The 20,588-nt window shown below is 39.1% G+C and overlaps 1 protein-coding gene across 5 annotated transcripts in view; it reads right to left on the minus strand.

The window, feature by feature from the left end:
* rapgef2b (Rap guanine nucleotide exchange factor 2b) overlaps nucleotides 1-19,069 on the minus strand; it is a 124,704-nt gene extending 105,635 nt beyond the window's left edge. For all 5 annotated transcript variants that reach the window (XM_088343270.1, XM_088343266.1, XM_088343268.1 and 2 more), the window contains exon 1: nucleotides 18,487-19,069. In XM_088343270.1, coding sequence (XP_088199396.1) covers nucleotides 18,487-18,561 — 75 coding nt within the window. In that variant the 5' untranslated portion in view covers nucleotides 18,562-19,069. The remainder of the gene's footprint in view (nucleotides 1-18,486) is intronic.
* Between the last annotated feature and the right edge of the window lie 1,519 nt (nucleotides 19,070-20,588).

Raw genomic sequence — 20,588 nt, forward strand, 5'->3', positions numbered from 1 at the left:
CTTAAAAACGAATGCACGAAATGGGAGAGAAAATGGCGCGCTACCAAGCTTGAGGTTTTCCATCAAACCTGGTGTGACAGCTTGTTAAAGTATAAAGCGGCCCTTGCCTCTGCAAAATCGGCCTACCTTTCGAAGGTGATTGCGTCTCAAAAGAACAACCCCAAAGCCCTTTTTGACACTGTAGCATCGCTTACAAGGCAACAGGCTATCGCAGACAGTTCGACACACTCTGCTCAGGACTTAATGGTCTTCTTCACTAAGAAGATTCAATGCATACAGGAAGAAATTGCAAAAGATATTGTTAGTACCACACGTATTAAAGGACTGAAATTTACAGATGCACGACAGGGTGGCTGCCCTGGGAAAATGGCCGGTTTTAGTGAACTGTCACTTGATGACCTCAAACAAGTGGTGAATGCGGCCAAACCGACAACTTGCCAGTTCGACCCGCTCCCAGGTTCACTTATTATAGCTCAGTAGCCTAGATGGTAAGGCGCCCGCTTTGAGACTGGGAGGTCGGTGGTTCGCGCCCCGGCCGAGTCATTCCTAAGACTTAAAAAGTGGTCGGCGGCGCCCTCTGTTGGCTGCGGCTGCATCGGCTCGCTACAACGGGTCAGGTGCAATCGACATTTCGTTCTGTGTACATTGTTACACAGAATGACAATACAAGGAAATTATTATTATTATTATTATTAAAAGTCTTTTTAGCGTCCTTGGGCCTTCAGTTCTAAATATTATAAATACATCACTCTCCTCAGGTGTAGTTCCAGCAGCTTTTAAGTCCGCCGTTATTAAACCCACACTGAAACGACCCAACCTTGATCCAGAAATATTAAGTAATTACAGACCTGTGTCAAACCTACCTTTCCTCTCTAAAGTACTCGAAAGAGTAGTGGCACAGCAGCTGAATGCTTTCATATCGGAGAATAACCTTTTTGAATCCATGCAATCAGGATTCAGGGCTAACCACTCTACTGAGACAGCTCTGATCAAGGTAACAAATGATCTCCTAATGTCAATGGATTCTGGCGCTTCATCACTTTTGCTGCTGCTGGATCTTAGTGCTGCTTTTGACACAGTGCGCCACAATATCCTACTAGAACGGTTGGAAAAATGGATTGGTCTCTCAGGAGCCGTCCTCTCGTGGTTCAAATCCTACCTCTCAGATAGGACGCACTGTGTTAAATATGGTGAAACGACATCTGAGCCCTTTAATGTTACCTGCGGTGTTCCGCAGGGTTCAGTGCTCGGCCCCCTACTTTTCAACATTTACATGCTTCCATTAGGTGATATTATTCGCAAGTACAATATCAGCTTCCACTGCTACGCAGACGACACTCAACTATATCTTCCGTTGGAGGAATCTTCCACACTAAACTGTGGAAATTTGGAGGCCTGTCTCACTGAGATAAAAGAGTGGATGTCACTCAATTTCTTGCGTCTTAACTCTGAAAAGACCGAAATGTTAGTCATTGGTCCTTCTAAATGCCGGGACTTATTCTCAAAAACTGCTGTGAACATTGACAAATGTCACATCACACAGAGTGACTCAGTTAAAAATTTAGGTGTCATATTTGACCCTGATCTATCCTTTGAGATGCATGTAAATCAAATTACTAGAACTGCCTTCTTCCATCTTCGCAACATTGCTAAAATCCGTTCAATACTGTCTCAGTCTGATGCGGAAACAATAATTCATGCATTTGTTACCTCCCGTCTCGATTACTGCAATGCACTACTCTCCGGTCTCCCGAAGTCCAGAATCAAGTCTCTTCAGCTAGTACAAAATGCCGCAGCGAGGCTCTTAACCAGGACAAAAAAGTACGATCACATAACACCGATTTTGGCTAACCTGCATTGGCTCCCAGTTAGCCAAAGATGTGACTTCAAAGTTCTCTTAGTATTGTACAAAATCATACATGGACTTGCTCCCTCTTATCTTTCAGATCTGATCTGCCACTATGTCCCGGGCCGAAGCCTACGATCTGAGAGTGCTGGTCTTCTGATGATCCCGAGAGCAAAGAAGTCTTCTGCTGGTTCGAGAGCGTTCTCCATCCGGGCACCGGTGCTGTGGAATGCTCTTCCCCCTGAGATTCGATCTGCAACCTCAGTGGAAATGTTTAAATCTAAACTTAAAACTCACTTCTACTCCATTGCATACGAATAACCTACTCCTCTTGTCGGTTGAAAATAGTTTGTGTAATATAGTGTAACAATCTGTGAAGCCCTTGAGACTCTTCGTGATTTAGGGCTATACAAATAAAAATGACTTGACTTGACTTGACTTGTCGACGCCATGTTGGAAATCAAAGTAAGCGGTCTTTCTCCCGTGATTACTCGGGCACGCGAGCGCTCAATAATCATTGGCCGTTCAGAAGCTAGCGATAGCTAGCGATAGCAATCGCTCACTCTCCTGAACACGCCTCTGCATTGGCTCCCTGTTAGCCTAAGATGAGATTTTAAGGTTCTCCTACTACTATACAAAATCATACATGGACTTTCCCCCTCGTGTCTTTCGGATCTGGTCTGCCCTTATGTCCCGGCCCGAAGCCTTCGTTCCGAGAGCGCCGGTCTCCTGGTGATCCCAGGAGCCAAGAGGTGTTCCGCTGGTTCGGGAGCGTTCTCCATCCGGGCACCGGTGTTGTGGAGTGCTCTTCCCCCTGATATCCGATCTGCAGCCTCGGTGGAAATGTTTAAATCTAGGCTTAAAACTCACTTCTACTCTATAGCATACGAGTAACCTAATCTTTTTATATGTAATAACTTGTGAAGCCCTTAGAGACTAATTGTGATTAAGGGCTATACAAATAAAAATGACTTGACTTGACTTGACTTTAGTTTTGCCTGTCACTGGCGACACCGAGTGTGTCGAATAAAAGGCTCAGGTCTTGTTTATTTGTGACGCCCTAAATCACAATGAGTCCCAAAGGGCTGCACAGACCACAGATTATTGCAAACCACAGACTATTATGACACCATCCCCTGATCTAAAACCGACATGAGGGCAAGGAAAAACTCAAAATCCGCAAGTCAAGTCATATTTATTTGTGACGCCCTAAATCACAAAAGTCTCGAAGAGCTGCACAGACCACAGATTTTTGCAAACCACAGACTATTATGACACTATCCCCTGATTTAAAACCTACATGAGGGCAAGGAAAAACTCAAAAACCTCATTATGAGGAAAATGAAGAAACCTTGAGAAGGGACCGCACATGAGGTTATCCCCCTTCCAGGATGACCGGGCTGCAATAACAAACAATACACAGACATTGTCAACATGAAATATAAGTCATTCACACGCTATAGAATAGAAGTGTGTTTTGGACTTAGATTGGGGCATTTCCACTGAGGTTGCAGGTCGAATCTCAGGGGGAGGAGCGTTCCGCGGCACCGGGGCCCGGATGGAGAGCCCTCTCGAACCTGCGGATTTCTTCTTGGCTCTTGGGATCACTAGTGGACCGGCGTTTTCGGAGCGACGGCTCTGGACCGGAGCAGAGGGGGAAATCAAATCCGAAAGATGTGAGGGAGCAAGTCCATGCATGATTTGGTGAAATATATAGATAGATAGATACACTATTCATCCCGCAGGGAAATTCACATTTCCAGCACCATCCCTGTGCTGAGAACAATACAATAATAAAGCAAAAAGAATACAATATACAAATACCCAATGTGACGTGCTAATACCCACTGTAGCGTGTTATATAGAGTATCTAGATAGTGCTTCACAGAATACCCATTGCAATAAAATACAGTAATATGCAATCTAGAGGGTGTGGTTTAATGTGGGCCTATACTCCCCGGGTGGAGTTAAAGAGCCTCATGGCATGAGGAAGAAAAGATCTCTTCAGTCTGTATGTGGTACAAGACTGTGACAGCAGTCTGTCGCTGAAGCTGCTCTTGTGTCTTGACATAATGCTGGATATAATGAATAATTAGTTTCAGGAGCGAGCAGCAGCAAGTCAACTGCAGGAGAGAGAGTGGGAAAGGTGAGATGGCACAACATTCATTTGGACAGGTAACTTAAAATTAGTTTTATCTGGTTATATCAGTATCAGAAATATTTTATTAACACTCCACTTATTGAAACATGAATATTTTGTTTGTTTGTTTGTACATGATTCAATTGTTTGTTTGTTTGTAAATGATTCAAATTGAATCTTTTCTTCCGGCGCCGTCACGAATGGCAGCCACTCCAGCAGCTCCCGTGTTATTTTCGATTGTTCTCGATTGTTCTCAGCTCAGGGATGCTGCTGGAAATGTGAATTTCCCTTCGGGGATGAACAAAGTATCTATCTATCTATCTATCTATCTATCTAACCACTGCGCCGCCGTGCTGCCCCAGTGCATCTTGTATATAGAAAATATATGAAAAAAAGACTATTTTATAATCTGGTTTCATAAGGATAATGCAGAAAACACAGTATGCGTTGTAAATGAACCCTTATTGCTTATGTTAAATATCTTAACATCTTAGTTATTTTAGCAATATTTAAAAGGCAAAATATTTGCTTTGCAGTGTAGGATGCTTGATGCAAAATAAAACAAGCATTATGAATGATTAAAAGGCTAGAACTGAAGCCAATTGTTCTTGTTTTATATTAACTGCCGTTGAATTGTTTAACACCCTCTGGATTAAAAAAAAATAAACTATAATATGAGGAATGTCTTAGTAGGCACCTTCAGCATGGAATTAAAAATAAAACGTTCTGCATCAAAGAGGCTTGTGATTCGATTGATCATTTTATGCACCTCCTATTCCAAGAAAAGTATATTTTTGCCGGGAACCACAGTTGTTTTGTATTGCTTGTATTGCAGTTTTTTGTTTTTTTTAAAGGTGCAAAAATCATTTTCACTTCAGGGCTTCTACTGTTCCTCACTTAAGTTTCCTGTTTACAGAGTTCCACACATCCCGCTAAGGGGGCTTTTCCGTCCAGCCACAGCCCGGGAAAACAAAAATGCCAGGCCCGCGGACGGACAAGGGGTTTGAGGCTACATCCTTACATCCTCAGGATGTTGAACAAAAGGAACGCAGAGGGACAGTGGGGTCATTGCGGTCAATTAGCTGGACTTCATAAGGAAACTGACCACCTTCCTAAATTCAATAGAACTTTAACTACCGTATTTTCCCGGGGCTTGTATACCGCAGAATATGCTGGGCAAGATTGGAAATGCATATAGTATTTAAAGGTGTGCTTTACTACATGAGAGGTCTGACGGTATAAGAGGTTTTACGTTATATTTCCGTAAATCGCGGGCCTAAATAGCAATACATTTTATACATTTTCCGTAAATTGCTGGCCTAAATCGCAATACATTTTATGCAACAGGATTCGAACCCACGTCGAAGTACTATCGGCACTGACACTTTACCACTAGTAGTACAGATGACATACAAAAAGAACTGATCTCATTATAACACTATTTTTACTCAGTGCCGGAAAGATCAATTTTTATAATTCAGAAAATACAGTATTTTTGGTCTGTTGGCATGATTCTTACTATTCGAGCGTCAAGGATCTCTCACAGTGGAAAATGACAGCAGCCAGCTTTTCGATTGCAATCAATTTGTTTCGTTTTCATTTCGGGGAAAATAATGTTATCCATAACCAATTTATGTTACTGTGTTTGATAAACTCACTTATACTCCCACAAAGAACTGCTTTTGCTCATATGCTAACCCAATTTGGTATATTAAGCTTGAGGAAGGTTTTTTTTAAGCATATTTACCGCAGATGATACATTTGTAGGGTGACAGAGATTATTCCTGGCATTGCCAGCATGTAATTGGCCTGAGTTTAAGTGGCTTGGATGGGGAGATGTTGGCCGCAACAGGAGTGTATCGCTAAGGATGGTGGATTCACTGCGTCTTTCCCTAAAATTTCAATTGCACGTAGGCTAGTTGATGCTGCTGCTTCTTTTAACCAATAATATGGACACAATTTCTTCTAGACCGGGGGGGGGGGTCATCAACCAGCGGCTCTGGAGCACCAAGTGGCTCTTTGACCCACCCTTGTGGCTCCATGGTGCTTTTTCAAAAAATGTTGATGATGGAAAATGATATGGTTTCTGTAGGAGGACAAACATAAAACAAATACTCTTATCATTTTCCAATTATATATATATATATATATATATATATATATATATATATATATGTGTGTGTGTTGCCTTTCTAATATTTTTTTTTTGCAGTTCGGGTTTTTGGGGGGGGTTCCAAAATGGCCCTTTCAACATTTTGGGTTGCCAACCCCCATTTTACCCAGGTGTAAAAACCTCAATTTATTAATACAAATTTTTTGTTTTTTTCAAATGTGTGGACAGTTTTAGGAAAAACTAATCCAAATAAAAACAGTGTTTTTATGCTACATAACAGCAATCAACTTTCCTTTCAGATTCGACGCGTGCCGTCACCCTAATTTTGCCAGTCAGTGTCTTGGCTTTCCAATTGTTCTCATTTCTAGCATATTTTGTACATTTTCCATGATGGTCCTTTCATTGAGCTTCCCACTTTCACAGCAAAACATTGTTCTGTGATAATGTGATACACACTTTGGACTATTGTGCTTTGTTTCTTGAAAAATGCCAACATTTCCACACAACACTTTTAGAGAGACTAGTATTCTATTCCACTAATTCCGCTGACTTTCCTTTTTTTGTATTAATTTTACTGTCATGATTCAGAAGTTACAAACTGGAATTCACAAGTAGCTCCTGATAGATATGGGGCTGCTCTTCTTTGTTTTTAATGTATGTGAATCTGTTTACTTTTAACAGACCAGTCTGGCCCCTTCATAGCAAATATAGATGATTTCACCAATTTTTTGATGTTCAACTCATAAAAAGAATATTAAAACTTCCAATAAAATGGGACACACAGTGTACAGGGAGTGCAGAATTATTAGGCAAATGAGTATTTTGACCACATCATCCTCTTTATGCATGTTGTCTTACTCCAAGCTGTATAGGCTCGAAAGCCTACTACCAATTAAGGATATCAGGTGATGTGCATCTCTGTAATGAGAAGGGGTGTGGTCTAATGACATCAACACCCTATATCAGGTGTGCATAATTATTAGGCAACTTCCTTTCCTTTGGCAAAATGGGTCAGAAGAGGGACTTGACAGGCTCTGAAAAGTCAAAAATAGTGAGATATCTTGCAGAGGGATGCAGCACTCTTAAAATTGCCAAGCTTCTGAAGCGTGATCATCGAACAATCAAGCGTTACATTCAAAATAGTCAACAGGGTCGCAAGAAGCGTGTAGAAAAACCAAGGCGCAAAATAACTGCCCGTGAACTGAGAAAAGTCAAGCGTACAGCTGCCAAGATGCCACTTGCCACCAGTTTTGCCATATTTCAGAGCTGCAACATCACAGGAGTGCCCAAAAGCACAAGGTGTGCAATACTCAGAGACATGGCCAAGGTAAGAAAGGCTGAAAAACGACCACCACTGAACAAGACACACAAGCTGAAACGTCAAGACTGGGCCAAGAAAAATCTCAAGACGGATTTTTCTAAGGTTTTATGGACTGATGAAATGAGAGTGAGTCTTGATGGGCCGGATGGATGGGCCCGTGGCTGGATCGGTAAAGGGCAGAGAGCTCCAGTCCGCCTCAGACACCAGCAAGGTGGAGGTGGGGTACTGGTATGGGCTGGTATCATCAAAGATGAGCTTGTGGGGCCTTTTCGGGTTGAGGATGGACTCAAGCTCAACTCCCAGTCCTACTGCCAGTTTCTGGAAGACACCTTCTTCAAGCAGTAGTACAGGAAGAAGTCCGCATCCTTCAAGAAAAACATGATTTTCATGCAGGACAACGCTCCATCACACGCATCCAAGTACTCCACAGCGTGGCTGGCAAGAAAGGGTCTAAAAGAAGAAAAACTAATGACATGGCCTCCTTGTTCACCTGATCTGAACCCCATAGAGAACCTGTGGTCCCTCATCAAATGTGAGATTTACAAGGAGGGAAAACAGTACACCTCTCTGAACAGTGTCTGGGAGGCTGTGGTTGCTGCTGCACGCAATGTTGATCGTGAACAGATCAAAGCACTGACAGAATCCATGGATGGCAGGCTTTTGCGTGTCCTTGCAAAGAAAGGTGGCTATATTGGTCACTGATTTGTTTTTGTTTTGTTTTTGAATGTCAGAAATGTATATTTGTGAATGTTGAGCTGTTATATTGGTTTCCCTGATGAAAATAAATAATTGAAATGGGTATACATTTGTTTTTTGTTAAGTTGCCTAATAATTATGCACAGTAATAGTCACCTGCACACACAGATATCCTCCTAAAATAGCTAAAACTAAAAAAGCCCCACACCAACTTCCAAAATATTCAGCTTTGATATTAATGAGACTTTTGGGTTCATTAAGAACATGGTTGTTGTTCAATAATAAAATTAATCCTCAAAAATACAACTTGCCTAATAATTCTGCACTCCCTGTATGTCTTTATTCAAGGTCAACTGATATGTTTTCGACCCTTTTTGTATAAGTATTAGTGAATACTCAAGAGTTGAGAATAAGTATCGGTTCAAAAAGTTGTGGACCCATTGTGAAGCTTACAGTAAACTTGGCAAGTTTGCGGCCGTGCTGAGCCTTCTTCTTTCTGAAACACTAACCACATGATTGAATAGAGGCAGCAAAGCACACACTTCCTCAAGTACATTATACAAAGAATAGTGCAAATTTGGCATTATGGAAGACCCCTCTTGATACTTTGTTCTGCCTAGTGTACACTCACATGCATCTCAGACTGCGGTCGAGTTGATTAATAGGAAAGGCTTGGTTGCTGCGGGAACAGGTTAAGTCAGGAGGAAATACATGGCCAGATGGGAGAAGGTAAGGTCAAGCGAGGCAAATGTAAATTAGAGCTGTTAAAATCAGATACGAGTGTCGGAAATGAGCAACTGCCTAGACAAATTTGAGAAAAGCAGAATTTCTAAATGTTTCTGGGAGCAACTGGGAAAATAATATTATCTTGATCAACTCTGCTTGTTTTTAACCCAGAGCTATGAAAAAGCCATCGCGCAAGTGGAAATTGCTTTAGTGCCGAATGTTCCCAACAAGCGGGAAAAATCCGGTCACGTTGAGTCATTGTCCATTTTCCTCATTTCCTTTTCAGCAATGGAAGACTACAGCGTACACAAAAACGTGACCGAGCAAACCCGAAAGGATCAATTACCTAGATAACATTTTACCGCGACACATCTCATTAAGCAATCTGCTCCGCTGTACTTAGAAAGTGGAAAAAGACCATTTCTCTTAAGTACACCTAGCGCCAACCGCGTGCGACGCCACTGGCCATCAGCATATTGCTTCCTGCGTCAGGTGAGTGAGGGGCCTTTTTGGAGGAAAACGGCGCGGCCCCAGTGGCGCAGAGTATCAAACATGTTTGATATTTTTGGCACTCATTCGCCAAATGCTTCAAATGTGCGGCGGTAGCGAGGAAAACCACGACTTCACGCATGCCCTCTAACTGCGAAACATGTCTTTGGCAGGAGTTTAATTTTGTCCAGAAGGAAGCGAATAGCCTGTTAATGAGACGAGAATTCTGATTCTTTTTAGAGAACAGGCTTTTTGCCTCTGCTCACTAAAAAAAATTTACACCTACAGCTCCGGAGTTGGTTTTAAGGTTGTTTTGGCTGTTTGATATATATATTACAATTCGTTATGTATTACTATGGATGCCTTAAAGGGGAAAAATAAACCAAATTAACAGTTAAAACAGTGACATTAAAAAACACAGAAAATATAAATCAAAATATTTATAAATCTCCTAAGAAAAATAAATCAATTGTAACCTTTTTATACGCACCAAATTTAAAGTCAAGTGAAGTCATGTTTATTTGTTTAGCAGTCAACAGCACAAAATCCCAGTTTAAAAATTTTTTTTTTTTTTTTAATTTGACCAAACACAAGAGAAAAATAGCATCTCGAAGGGAACTAACTTTTGATTGGTGGGTAGCTTGCTCCCGTCACCCACTTCCAAGAGCCAGCTCATAGAGCCGTTTCGTTTGTGAACGACAAGAGTCTGTCAACAACAGCACTGACAATTGTAGGGCTCATATTTTTTTCGCGGCAGAGCCCTCAATGCCTTTTTTGGGGTGCATTAGTTAATAATGTATATGTAATTATTATCCAGCAATATGTTAGTTACTATTTAGAATGGTAACATGACCAAAAAATATGTAACGTAAACATCTTGGGGAAAGAGGAAAACCTGAAGCCTGAAAACCGTTGGAATTTTGCAGCCAAAGGCATCCATGCCAAATTCCACACCCGTTTGATGAGAGGTGTGCAGGGGGGGGCTTTATAAGTCCAAATTGTATGTGTAGCCCTTTTCCTTGTGGCTTTTAAAGATGACCAGCTGGTTTTGGAATCATGCCGCCTGGTTTTGACCAAGCGAGGTGAGTCATCACCTGACTGGCACAGCTGGAGGCTGCTCACAAAAGTCAACTTTAAGACTTACGGTATGTAAGCAGCTATCAGTCCTAACAAAAGTCTGCGGTTGTTTACAGAGGCAAAAAGAAAAGTCCCCAACGACAAGAAATAAAGGAGAAACGCAGTCCTTTACAAGTACCGTTTTTGGGTGGTAACATGACCAAGGTAAATAGATAGATAGATAGAACATTCATTTAAAAAAAATACAATATGTTCAAGTTGCACACTCAAAAATGCAAAAGAAATACAATATTGAAAAAAAAAATTACAAAATCAAAAAAGATCCACCTTTATATATTATCTAAATTTCATAGTGAGAAAAAAAAAATCAACAATTGTTTTTTTTAGAATTTTTTTACATAATTTTAAAACAACATTAAGCTTTTTGACATGATCTGCAGCTGTAACATATGTCTTTATTTTTACTACTTTTATGTGACTGAACATATTGGTATCACAACAGTAGACAAAATTTAGTATCAACAGTGAGAAGTCCAAAATACAATACCAAGTACCAATAACACTAAAAGATTCAACAGAAATATAATAACATCACTCAGAAAGACCAATATATTCCAATGAAGAATTTTCTTCCAAAGCTACAAAAAAATGCTCTAATTACTTGTTCGTTATTGTAAAACAATTAGTAAATAATAAATAAACGATCAATATTTTTGGACCTGGCAGCTCATTACTTTTTTTTCAAAATCCATTCAGTAACAGTGATAAGAGACTTTTACTCAGCAGTTTTTAAGATGATTGCTGATAAGAAAAATGAACTAGGTTTTTCAAAGCAATATATGCAGAAATATAAATAGAGAAATACAAACTACAATATATATCTGACTAGATATAACAGAAAACATTTTTATAATCGCAACAATAGTTATTTTTTATTTGAATGTTTCTAGCAACAGGTGGAAATGTAAGAGGAGATAAAGAATGAAAACATGACCTTAAGATGTCCTGCTAATAAGGTTTGCCTTATATAGTACTTGCAACTGAAATGTTTTGAGGTCGACGTGCACATGTACGATACATGACCAATTTATCTACTGTAGTGCAAAATCATTTTTTTATTGTGACTGCACATAGCTATGATGTCGGGATTTATTCTGAAATTTCACTCCAATGTAAATGCTTATAATCAGCTTTTTAATTGTATATAATCCAGTTTTTTAATTGCAACTATGCATTGAACTGAAATCATTTGACACAGACCTCCTGTAACAATACTGCAACACTATTGACCTAGTTTATGTCTCTCAGTTGTGAGCAGCGCTGTAAACAAGCATTAGAGGCGTGCCGGAGCCATATTCTGGGATTTAGAGACCTCTAATCACACAAAATTAATCAGCTCGCCATCTGATGCGCGTAATGTCTGAGCACTTCACCGAGAGGCAGATTAAACCTCAGATTATGCGTCGGAAAGCAAGCCGGAAACTGATTTACGGCTAATTAGTCATTGAAAACATTTGTCTAGCAGTCAAATAAAAGAAGATCGAAACCAAACTTACAATAAATGGTGTCCTCAACACCTGATGGTTAAGGTATCATACAACATTGCATTCCGCAATTTTGTGCAAAATACTTTCTAGTGTCAAGAGACCTTGACAACTCAATGACACTCAGTTATCGAGTTTGGTAAAGAGTATCTGGCTGTTCACTCACAGACCACATGGCCAGTTTTTATCGTCAGATACTTCAATGACAATTGTCGGGTTTTGACTATTCATCAAATGAAAGGTAGCCAATGTTGTAATGTTCCAAAATCAAAACTTTTTCCCCCCTTTTTTGGATTTAGGGCTATACAAATAAACATGATTTGTCTTGACTCATATGTTCTTCAAAAGGGAAAGTTGGCAAACCATCAGCTGAGAGCTACCCCTGGCTCCTACCACGAGATCTAAAACGTAACTCGATCGCCACCATGTAAACAGAACACGTCAAAAGGTTGATCCTCCTGGTCCTGGAGGGTCTTTGAGCTAAGTAAGTTTAGATTGTGGTTCCCCTAAGTGGGCATGAACGGCCTTTTGCCTGCCACTATTCGCTATGAACACCAATGGAATTTTTGGTGGCTCTGACTGCCAAGCTGTTTTTCTTCCGATTTTATAAATATCCAAAGGAATGTGAACAAAAGCAACTGGGGCATGCCTTTGACACTATTATGGGTGTGTTTATGTTTAGAGGTGGTGACAAAAACAGCATGACCCTGAAATTGGAACGATAACAAAGCCAACATTCAGATTCACAAACTAACAAGGTCGAGGCTGAGGGGGAAAATAGTCAAACAAAAAGGCAACACACATAATACAGGATGCGGATCCTCGCATCATATTGAAACCCAAAAGTGGTCAACTTCCTCCACAAATCTATTCTATTGGGCATTCCACATGTGCTTCACTTTAATCTTACAGAACAAGAATGAGTTAGGAGTGCCACTGGCATCTAGAAACAAGTCAAATTTTAAGCGATTGTATGATTTTAAATGGTTTGTGTTGTAAGTTAGTATTTTTGTTTTGGTAGTGTCCATTTCTAACTGTTACGTGTAAAACAATAAAAAAGGATAGTCGGTCATTCTTTCCTTATATTGATTTTGAATGCTACCAATAAAAGGCAATTTTTGGAAAAATTAAAACAACCGTTTAAGGTCACTGAAAAAAAATCAGAAATGCCGCAAAATAATATTTGTGGAATGATGAATTGCAAATTAAGAGTTTAATTGTTGGACCTTTTCAATTGTTACTCTTCAAACAGTGTGTTACATCAATACAGATGATTTACAAATGTATCCAATATGGTGTTTAGTGAAACACTAACAATGAAGCTGGATGCATGGGTATATTCCATTTGAAAGCTGTCAACAAAGTTTTACCTGTAGGGTACACAAGACTGAATATGAAAGTCATTCCCAATCCAAAAGTGAGTAAGCTCACAATAGAATAATAAAGGCTAGTAGAAGAGGCCAATATTCATATGGCAAAATGTGCCAGAACATCACATTCCTGAAATAACTTTTTGTTGAGAAGATACATCAAAAATTTCATCACCTACTCCAACAAGTATGCACCGATAGCATAACTCATGGAATCCGTTAAAGAGAGACTGGCAAGACTGGAAAGCTAGCAGTCTCAAGAGAAATTTTAAATCCCTTCATCGTGACGTTACGGATCACAAAGCATAGAGAAACAATGAGCTCATCAGCACATTTTTTTCAATAGTCTCTTTGGACGGCCTTGCAACACAAGGCTCACATGTTTCACAGATGAGCAAATAGCATGAGTGAAAAAAAATCCAAAAAAGACCATCAGACCAATTGGAAGAAATTAACGAGATTTTATGACAGAAATAGAAGTTCAGGCTTGTAGCTTCATGTATTTTTTAAATAAAAATGTAAAAAGATTTTGAGAAACATAAAGTGTATAATTCGCAATGGAAAAAAAAAGATCTGATGTAACCCGAAAGTTATATCAATATACAGTAGTACTAATCAAGCTAAAAAAAAAAAACTAAACTCCCACGACAGAATGATAAAAGTTATAAATTTACGGGATTTTAAATTTTTCAGAGAACAAAACTATTCAAGCTTTTAAATTATTAAAATTTTAAACTATTGAAGTGAGGTCAGAACAGATACAATTGTCTGCTGAAAGCACAAAAATACTATTGCCTTCCGTCCTCCAATTACAAACTGTCAGTTTAAAAACATGACCTAAGAGTACAGCTGAATAATGATACCCAACTTTTATGCAAAACTTTCACAACAACAAAAACTATCAAATTTACCCTGTGAACAGCTATTTGAAACCTACCACATTTTGAAAAGTATAGGTATTTTGAATTTAAATAAAAACTGAGGAAATAAAACCAACATTCAAGAGGTTTCTTGTGGTTCTGTGCTTCAGTCACTGCATTGTCCACTTTTCAGCCATGGATTAAACATAAACTAGTGTATATTTGTATTGCTGTGTGTGGGTTTTCGAGCACAAAGGACAACACATCGGTGTTTGAGAAGTTACAGACAGTGTAAATGTGGTCTCTGGCTACACTGTTGAACACGGATTCTGAATATTTGCAATGCCATCTTTGGAACGTTTGTCAGAGAACCTAACCTTCAATTATTTTAATAGAATCATTGCACTTCATCTATAGCGTTGGTGTGCTGTTTTACAATCCACTAATAGCCTGAAAGCTTTGCCACTATATTTAAATGCGACAGGAATACGTCAGTGCGACGACCGCGACACTAGCATCACGGTTCCAGTAAGAAAAACATGTGACATCACCACAGGACACTGTGAAAGTATAGCGGATTGGAAAACTCCCTTGTCGCACGGGCGGGACTAAAACGCCTAAATATCTTGACGACGCAACAAAACCGGGCTGGGAAGGGAGTACTAGCACACACCCAAATCTGGGAATAAAAAATCTATGGGAGCAGAAGTTTTGAATTTGGAAAGCATCCTGACGCTTTTCCATTAATGACTTCCAAAAACCTCAGTAAACTCCTCTTGACATTTTTTATGAACACTCTGGTGATGCCGGCTTTTAAGTTTTGCAAGAATGCGTCGACCTTGACAGATGACAGCCCTTATGGCCTTTAGCCTTAACCACCTGGCTGAAGTTGAACAGGCGTGGCCCGGTCAAGGTTTTCGTAGATTTTCTTTAACGTTACATCGCTAAAATGCATTCATGGTTTTAACCGTCACAGTGTGTGTGTAAATGCAGCTGTACCTAGAAACGGATCGATTATTTGACGGACAAAAGCATTTTTCTTTTTTTCTCCTGCAAGAGAATGTGGCTTTTGCAAGATCTTGGTTCATTCCAAAGCCTGTGAAAACCTGCGAAGCCCAAATGTCTACTTGGTGGTACCTTTCATACAAATAAATTATTTTAAAAGGCGGATGTTAGAATAATTGTTTTTGCAAGCTGGAGCCAATACTGTATTGGAACGGGTAATAAACCTTACAGAGTTTACATAACTGGCCACTGAGGATAAGAGACATCAAATTAGCTGGTTTCAGCCATTTTCTGTAAACTGATAAGAGTTGTGTCTTACGCTCAATAATGACAATTCATTTGTCAACTACCCTTTATCAAATATAACATACTAAAAAAAATGTGTACAACCGTATTTGAAAGGGGCTACTTCCTGTAAAATCTCTCATAAACTGCTCGGCAAAGCCCTCAGCAATTTTCGAAATGGCTTTTCATTTTGATTTGAGAAATAGGTCCAGATCTAGAACCCCAGAATCATGGGGAATCAATTGACTATACCAAAACTGTCTCCAAGTCGTTCTCCTTTGCGCTGACTTTAATCACAATAACAATCTTGAAATCCTAAGGTCCTTTCAGATCACCTAACGGCATCAGTCCAAAAAAAGAGGGTTAACCAAGTCCAGGCTTGATCCCTCTAGCAGTTTGCTATTCTTGCAAGAGGGTTGTCGTCAACACCTGAAGGATAATGCAGGTAGTGGCGTGGCCCCAATAGTAAGAAAAGTGGTTTTATTCATGTAACTGTCAAAGTGTGGGAATCTGCACTCTGGATTTACCTACAATAGAATGGCGAAAGTGAAAGTAACACTTTGCATCTGTGAACGCCGCCACGTATGGTGTCAAACTCAATTAACACTACCAAGATTATGATTCACTTGACTTTCTGACTTGATAATTAAGTCAGGCACCAAAAGGTAATTATCTTGAGGGTTTTATTTATAGAATAAAGTGAAACTCTGTATACAATGCAAAAAGGCTAATAAAGTCAATCAAGTTATAATGGATAGGATTACCCTTTATTTATCTCAGTTCAGTCTTTTTCATGTTTAATTTAAGGTGGAGCTTTATCTGTTATCTATTGCAACAATTGATCGACACTAAAACTGCATATCTACTGTCAGATATGAATTCCATTAATAATATGTTGTGAAAACTCGTGGCCTAAACAAAACTACTTGAGATGGTCCAACAAAAACAGCCGCAAGGGCCAATGCAGAGTGGCAAAGCTCAGTTTGGCTTAAAAGTCGCCGATGCTTTTGCTTGTAAATGCTTTTGTCGCAAGCGGCCGCTCATGCCGCTTAAAGCGGCGGCTTATTGATCGTCTATTGTGTGCAAAAGCAACATTCATTTGCGGCATGAGCGAAGATTGAGCATAGAGAATAAAGCATGCAGGTGTATGCAATAATCACTGTCCAAAAAAGCATGCACCTGTAAATTATGTTGCTCATTATTAAAAAATGACATTTGGAAACACGTAAAAAAGACTGGTATGTGCATTAATCATTGATAAAAAATAAGATGCGCGCAAGAAAATATAAACAAATTATGATGTCTCCAATTTGTTTTGGGGGGTATAATAATTGGGTAGGTTTTTACACATTTATTAAAATTTTCGTTTATTATGTGTCTCTATATTTGATATTGGAGACCATTTGTACAGTGTGCAAATTTTGTTTTTTTTATTTATACCTTATATATATTTATTTGAAATGTTTTGAATTACATTTTTAATACTACAAGACCAATATAAATGCTGTTTATCACTTGTACATTGGTAACAAAAATATTCATCTGGTCGTTTATCTAAGATGATTTTTAATAACGTTTAGGGGCTTTCAAAGTAATTTCCCCACACATTTTTCTTCACATGTATTGTTTTTGTTGGCATTTTGATTTAAAAAAAAAACAGTACAATTGTGTTACTAATTATGACTAATTTTGAGATCTTTTCTTCAAAAACGACATTGAAAATGAGTATTTCATATAACATTGTGTAATTTGGGTATTTTTATGGTGTCAAATCTTCACTTTGTAGTCGCAATTGTGTTAAGTTTTGTAATTTTATCGTCCAATATTTATATTTTGAGATTTTGATACTTTTTAGCAGTCAGGAAGTTTTCACCAATTTATTCTCTTGGCATTGAAAAATACGGCCAACAGCTGTCGGAAATATCAATTGAGTGAATGTTAAAAAGGGAATTCCTTTTTTGAGTCATTACAAATGTACTTTTTTTCAAAAATTATGATTTCCCAGCTTCCTTATTTTTAGAGTGAACACGGTTCACAAAGAGCCTTTCGTCTTCACAGATTGGGTTCCTGTAAAAATATGGCAGACACGTAATATTCTTGTTTTTAAAATGGTTTAAAAGCTGATTGATATTCGTTTTTGTTTATTTTTCATAATATTGTCGTGCTCCCAAATATGTTCAGAAGTGTAATTTGTTTTATCGGGGTGCAGGTGAGAAGAAGCCAGGTCACATGTGAGAAATGTTATCGTTCAACCTTATTCAAACCTATGGAGAATGTATTCTTTTGTACTGTAGGAGGAAACTTCAAAACTCAGTAGAGGTAGACCAGAGCCCACAATTTAACCCAATACCTCAAAGCTGTGAGACAAAGGTCCATTCTCTTCTGTATTTTGTTGTTTTCTATTATCCTTTAACTACCATAAACAGGCTTGAACAACTGTGAAAAAATATATTACCTATGTAAAAGAAAAATATATATTCATATTTTATTTATTTTTAATTTTTGCAATCTGTTGCTGCTAATGTTATTGCACGGTTTTCTGATGCACTTAAAAACTTAAAGTTATAAGTAACATTCCTGTTTTGTTCTTTCTTTAGGTATTTTATAAACATGTTTATCTGGAGTGCCATCTAATCTAATTGTAAAAAATGTATACTACTTAGTGCTCAATGACAATAAAGGCAATTCTACTCTAGTCTTAATCTGACTTTGGAAGCAAAGTTGCACTAGCCTGAAAGGATAATAAACTGATATTTGAGGATGATATTCGCTCTAAGGAGTCCTATTATATCAATCTACCGATCTTGTTATTGTAAGATTACCATCTTGAACAACAATGACAACTTTATGTTCTCTTTGACAGCATGTTGCACGTCCTGCTATGCTAAGTAGCAGCTGATTATCTCTCGATAGGCGGCTTAGGCGAGATGGAGCCGTGTTAGAACCTTAAGGTGACACATGAAAAGCTTTTTAAGGGCGTTTTAATCGAATATAAAGATAAGAAAAGGTCAAACCTGTTGCGTCCTGTCTGTCGGGTTCATCATCACCGCCTCTCGAAAGCTGTTATCCACATACGACGCCATTTTCATGGTCCGTATTTTCAAGTGTTTTAATCCCCTTCAATGTGAATTCAGCTCCCAAACAGCAGACAGGGAAAAAAAGATAAGAAAGCCTTGCTCCTCGGGGATCCGACAGCAGCTTGGCCGTCTGCCCGGAGAACAAGCGGGACTGAAAGCTTTGGGAGTGCCCCGAACCCCCCGGGCCCACGGACCCTGATTTGACTCGGGCAGAAGCACTCTTTTCGGATTGGACTCAAGGCTTCTACCCGGCTTTAGACCGGAGAGTCACCGAACTTGCGTTTGGTTCGATCCGCTTGCTCTTTATCCCCCGCTCACCACCGCCATTCTGCTACTTAAGACTCAAAAAGACAAAAACGAGGGTGGGGAAAGACTTTTAAAAAACTAACCTGGCGACAACAACGGTTTACCCATTGTTTTTTGTTTTGTTTCTCTTATTGTCGAAGATTTCAAGACCGAAACATGCTACTTCGCTTTCGGGCACTCGGAAAAGTGTAGCTCACGTTAGCTTCGATGCCGCTCCCACTGTGCTCATCTGTTGTATGCCACCATGGTGACTGAAAAGTAGCAATCACGTTGTAACGGCACGCTTCATCCTGCAAATATTTTCAAAATAAAAGTAACAAGTTTTTTTTTAAGTGGATGTTTGAAAACACTAAAATTCGTCCCCATTATAAAAATTCTAAAATTAATATTACTGTATGGTTTTATTACTTTCCATAAGACGACTCTTACACCTGAAACATGAGAGGTTAAGTCATCCTGGTTATACTCCGAAGAAAGTATTCTATCGTTTCCTGTGAAAGGGATGTTATCTTTTTGTTAGCTTCACAAATTTGGAATCATGACTGAAGGCTCGCTATGTTAGAAAAATAAGGATTCCTCGAGCCGTTCCGGTAACGACTTTGCAATATAAATGTATTTCTCAAGTTTATTGTTGGCTGAGACTTGAACGTAATGTACAGTACGATATGTATATGAGTTTGATTTTCTGGTGAGCAAATAAAAAAAGGGCCCCTATTGGAAGGAGCGAGTTTAAAGATAAAATTTCACATTTCTGTACTCTGCAAGAGCGTAGCATTGGCATGGATGGATGGGATCTTTCCCCACTATTAACAGCAAATCATTGTTTTGCCCCCCGCCAGTCAATCTTATCCAATGTTTTTGCACTACATTTCATTGCACTGTTGTTACGATGAACTATTCTTTCTGTCACGGTTGCCATGGCTCCCAATTGTCCCTGACCATGTGGCGCCATCTGCGGCTCGTTGACGGATTGGCTTTCTGTCTATTTAAGCTCAGTGCTCTCACTCTTCATTTGTTAGTCCGTCAACGAACTTCTGCCCCGCAAGACGTGGGTTTTGACTCGGTCCTGTTTCCTGTTGGTTTATTTTGTCCTGTTTAATATTGGTTTCCAGTTTTGTTCCCGACTAGTTTGTCCTGTTTAGTTTCTATATCTTGTTTTGACATCAATCCTGTCCGTCCCGTTGTTTAATATCGGTTTCCAGTTTCGTTCCCGTCTAGTTTTCCCTGTTAATTTTCGATATCCTGTTTTGATATCAATCCTTTCTGTCCCGTCCAGTCCGGTATCAACCCCATCCGTCCAATATCTGATCGGGCATTTGGTATTCATCTCGTCAACCTCTGGCTTCCTATCATTCCACGGCAGACTGCTGCCTAACGTGAATGACCCCCCCATTTTCCGTAAAATAAAAGGCTTGTGTGAGAAACACATTTGGCTCCTGATCCTGTTCCAGTTCATGACACTTTCATTGCACTATTATTATAACTTAGGCCAGTCCCTTAAGCACTACATTGAAAAATATTTTGTCTATTTATCTGGGCAGTCTTTTATCTTGTTCTTTTTTAATTCTTTATTACCCAGGAGTACCATGTCTAATCTTGTTGTATACAATGTTTCACCACACTTATATCAATGACAATAAAAATCTTCTATTCTATTCTATTCTATTTAATTCTATTCTATTCTTTGTCCTCGCCAATGGGAAGATCAAACCTACCATGGTACTTCTCAATCA

The sequence above is a fragment of the Urocampus carinirostris genome, chromosome 9 (genome assembly GCF_059441175.1).
Source record: "Urocampus carinirostris isolate Australia breed hairy pipefish chromosome 9, RoL_Ucar_1.0, whole genome shotgun sequence".
NCBI classification, from domain to species: domain Eukaryota; kingdom Metazoa; phylum Chordata; class Actinopteri; order Syngnathiformes; family Syngnathidae; genus Urocampus; species Urocampus carinirostris.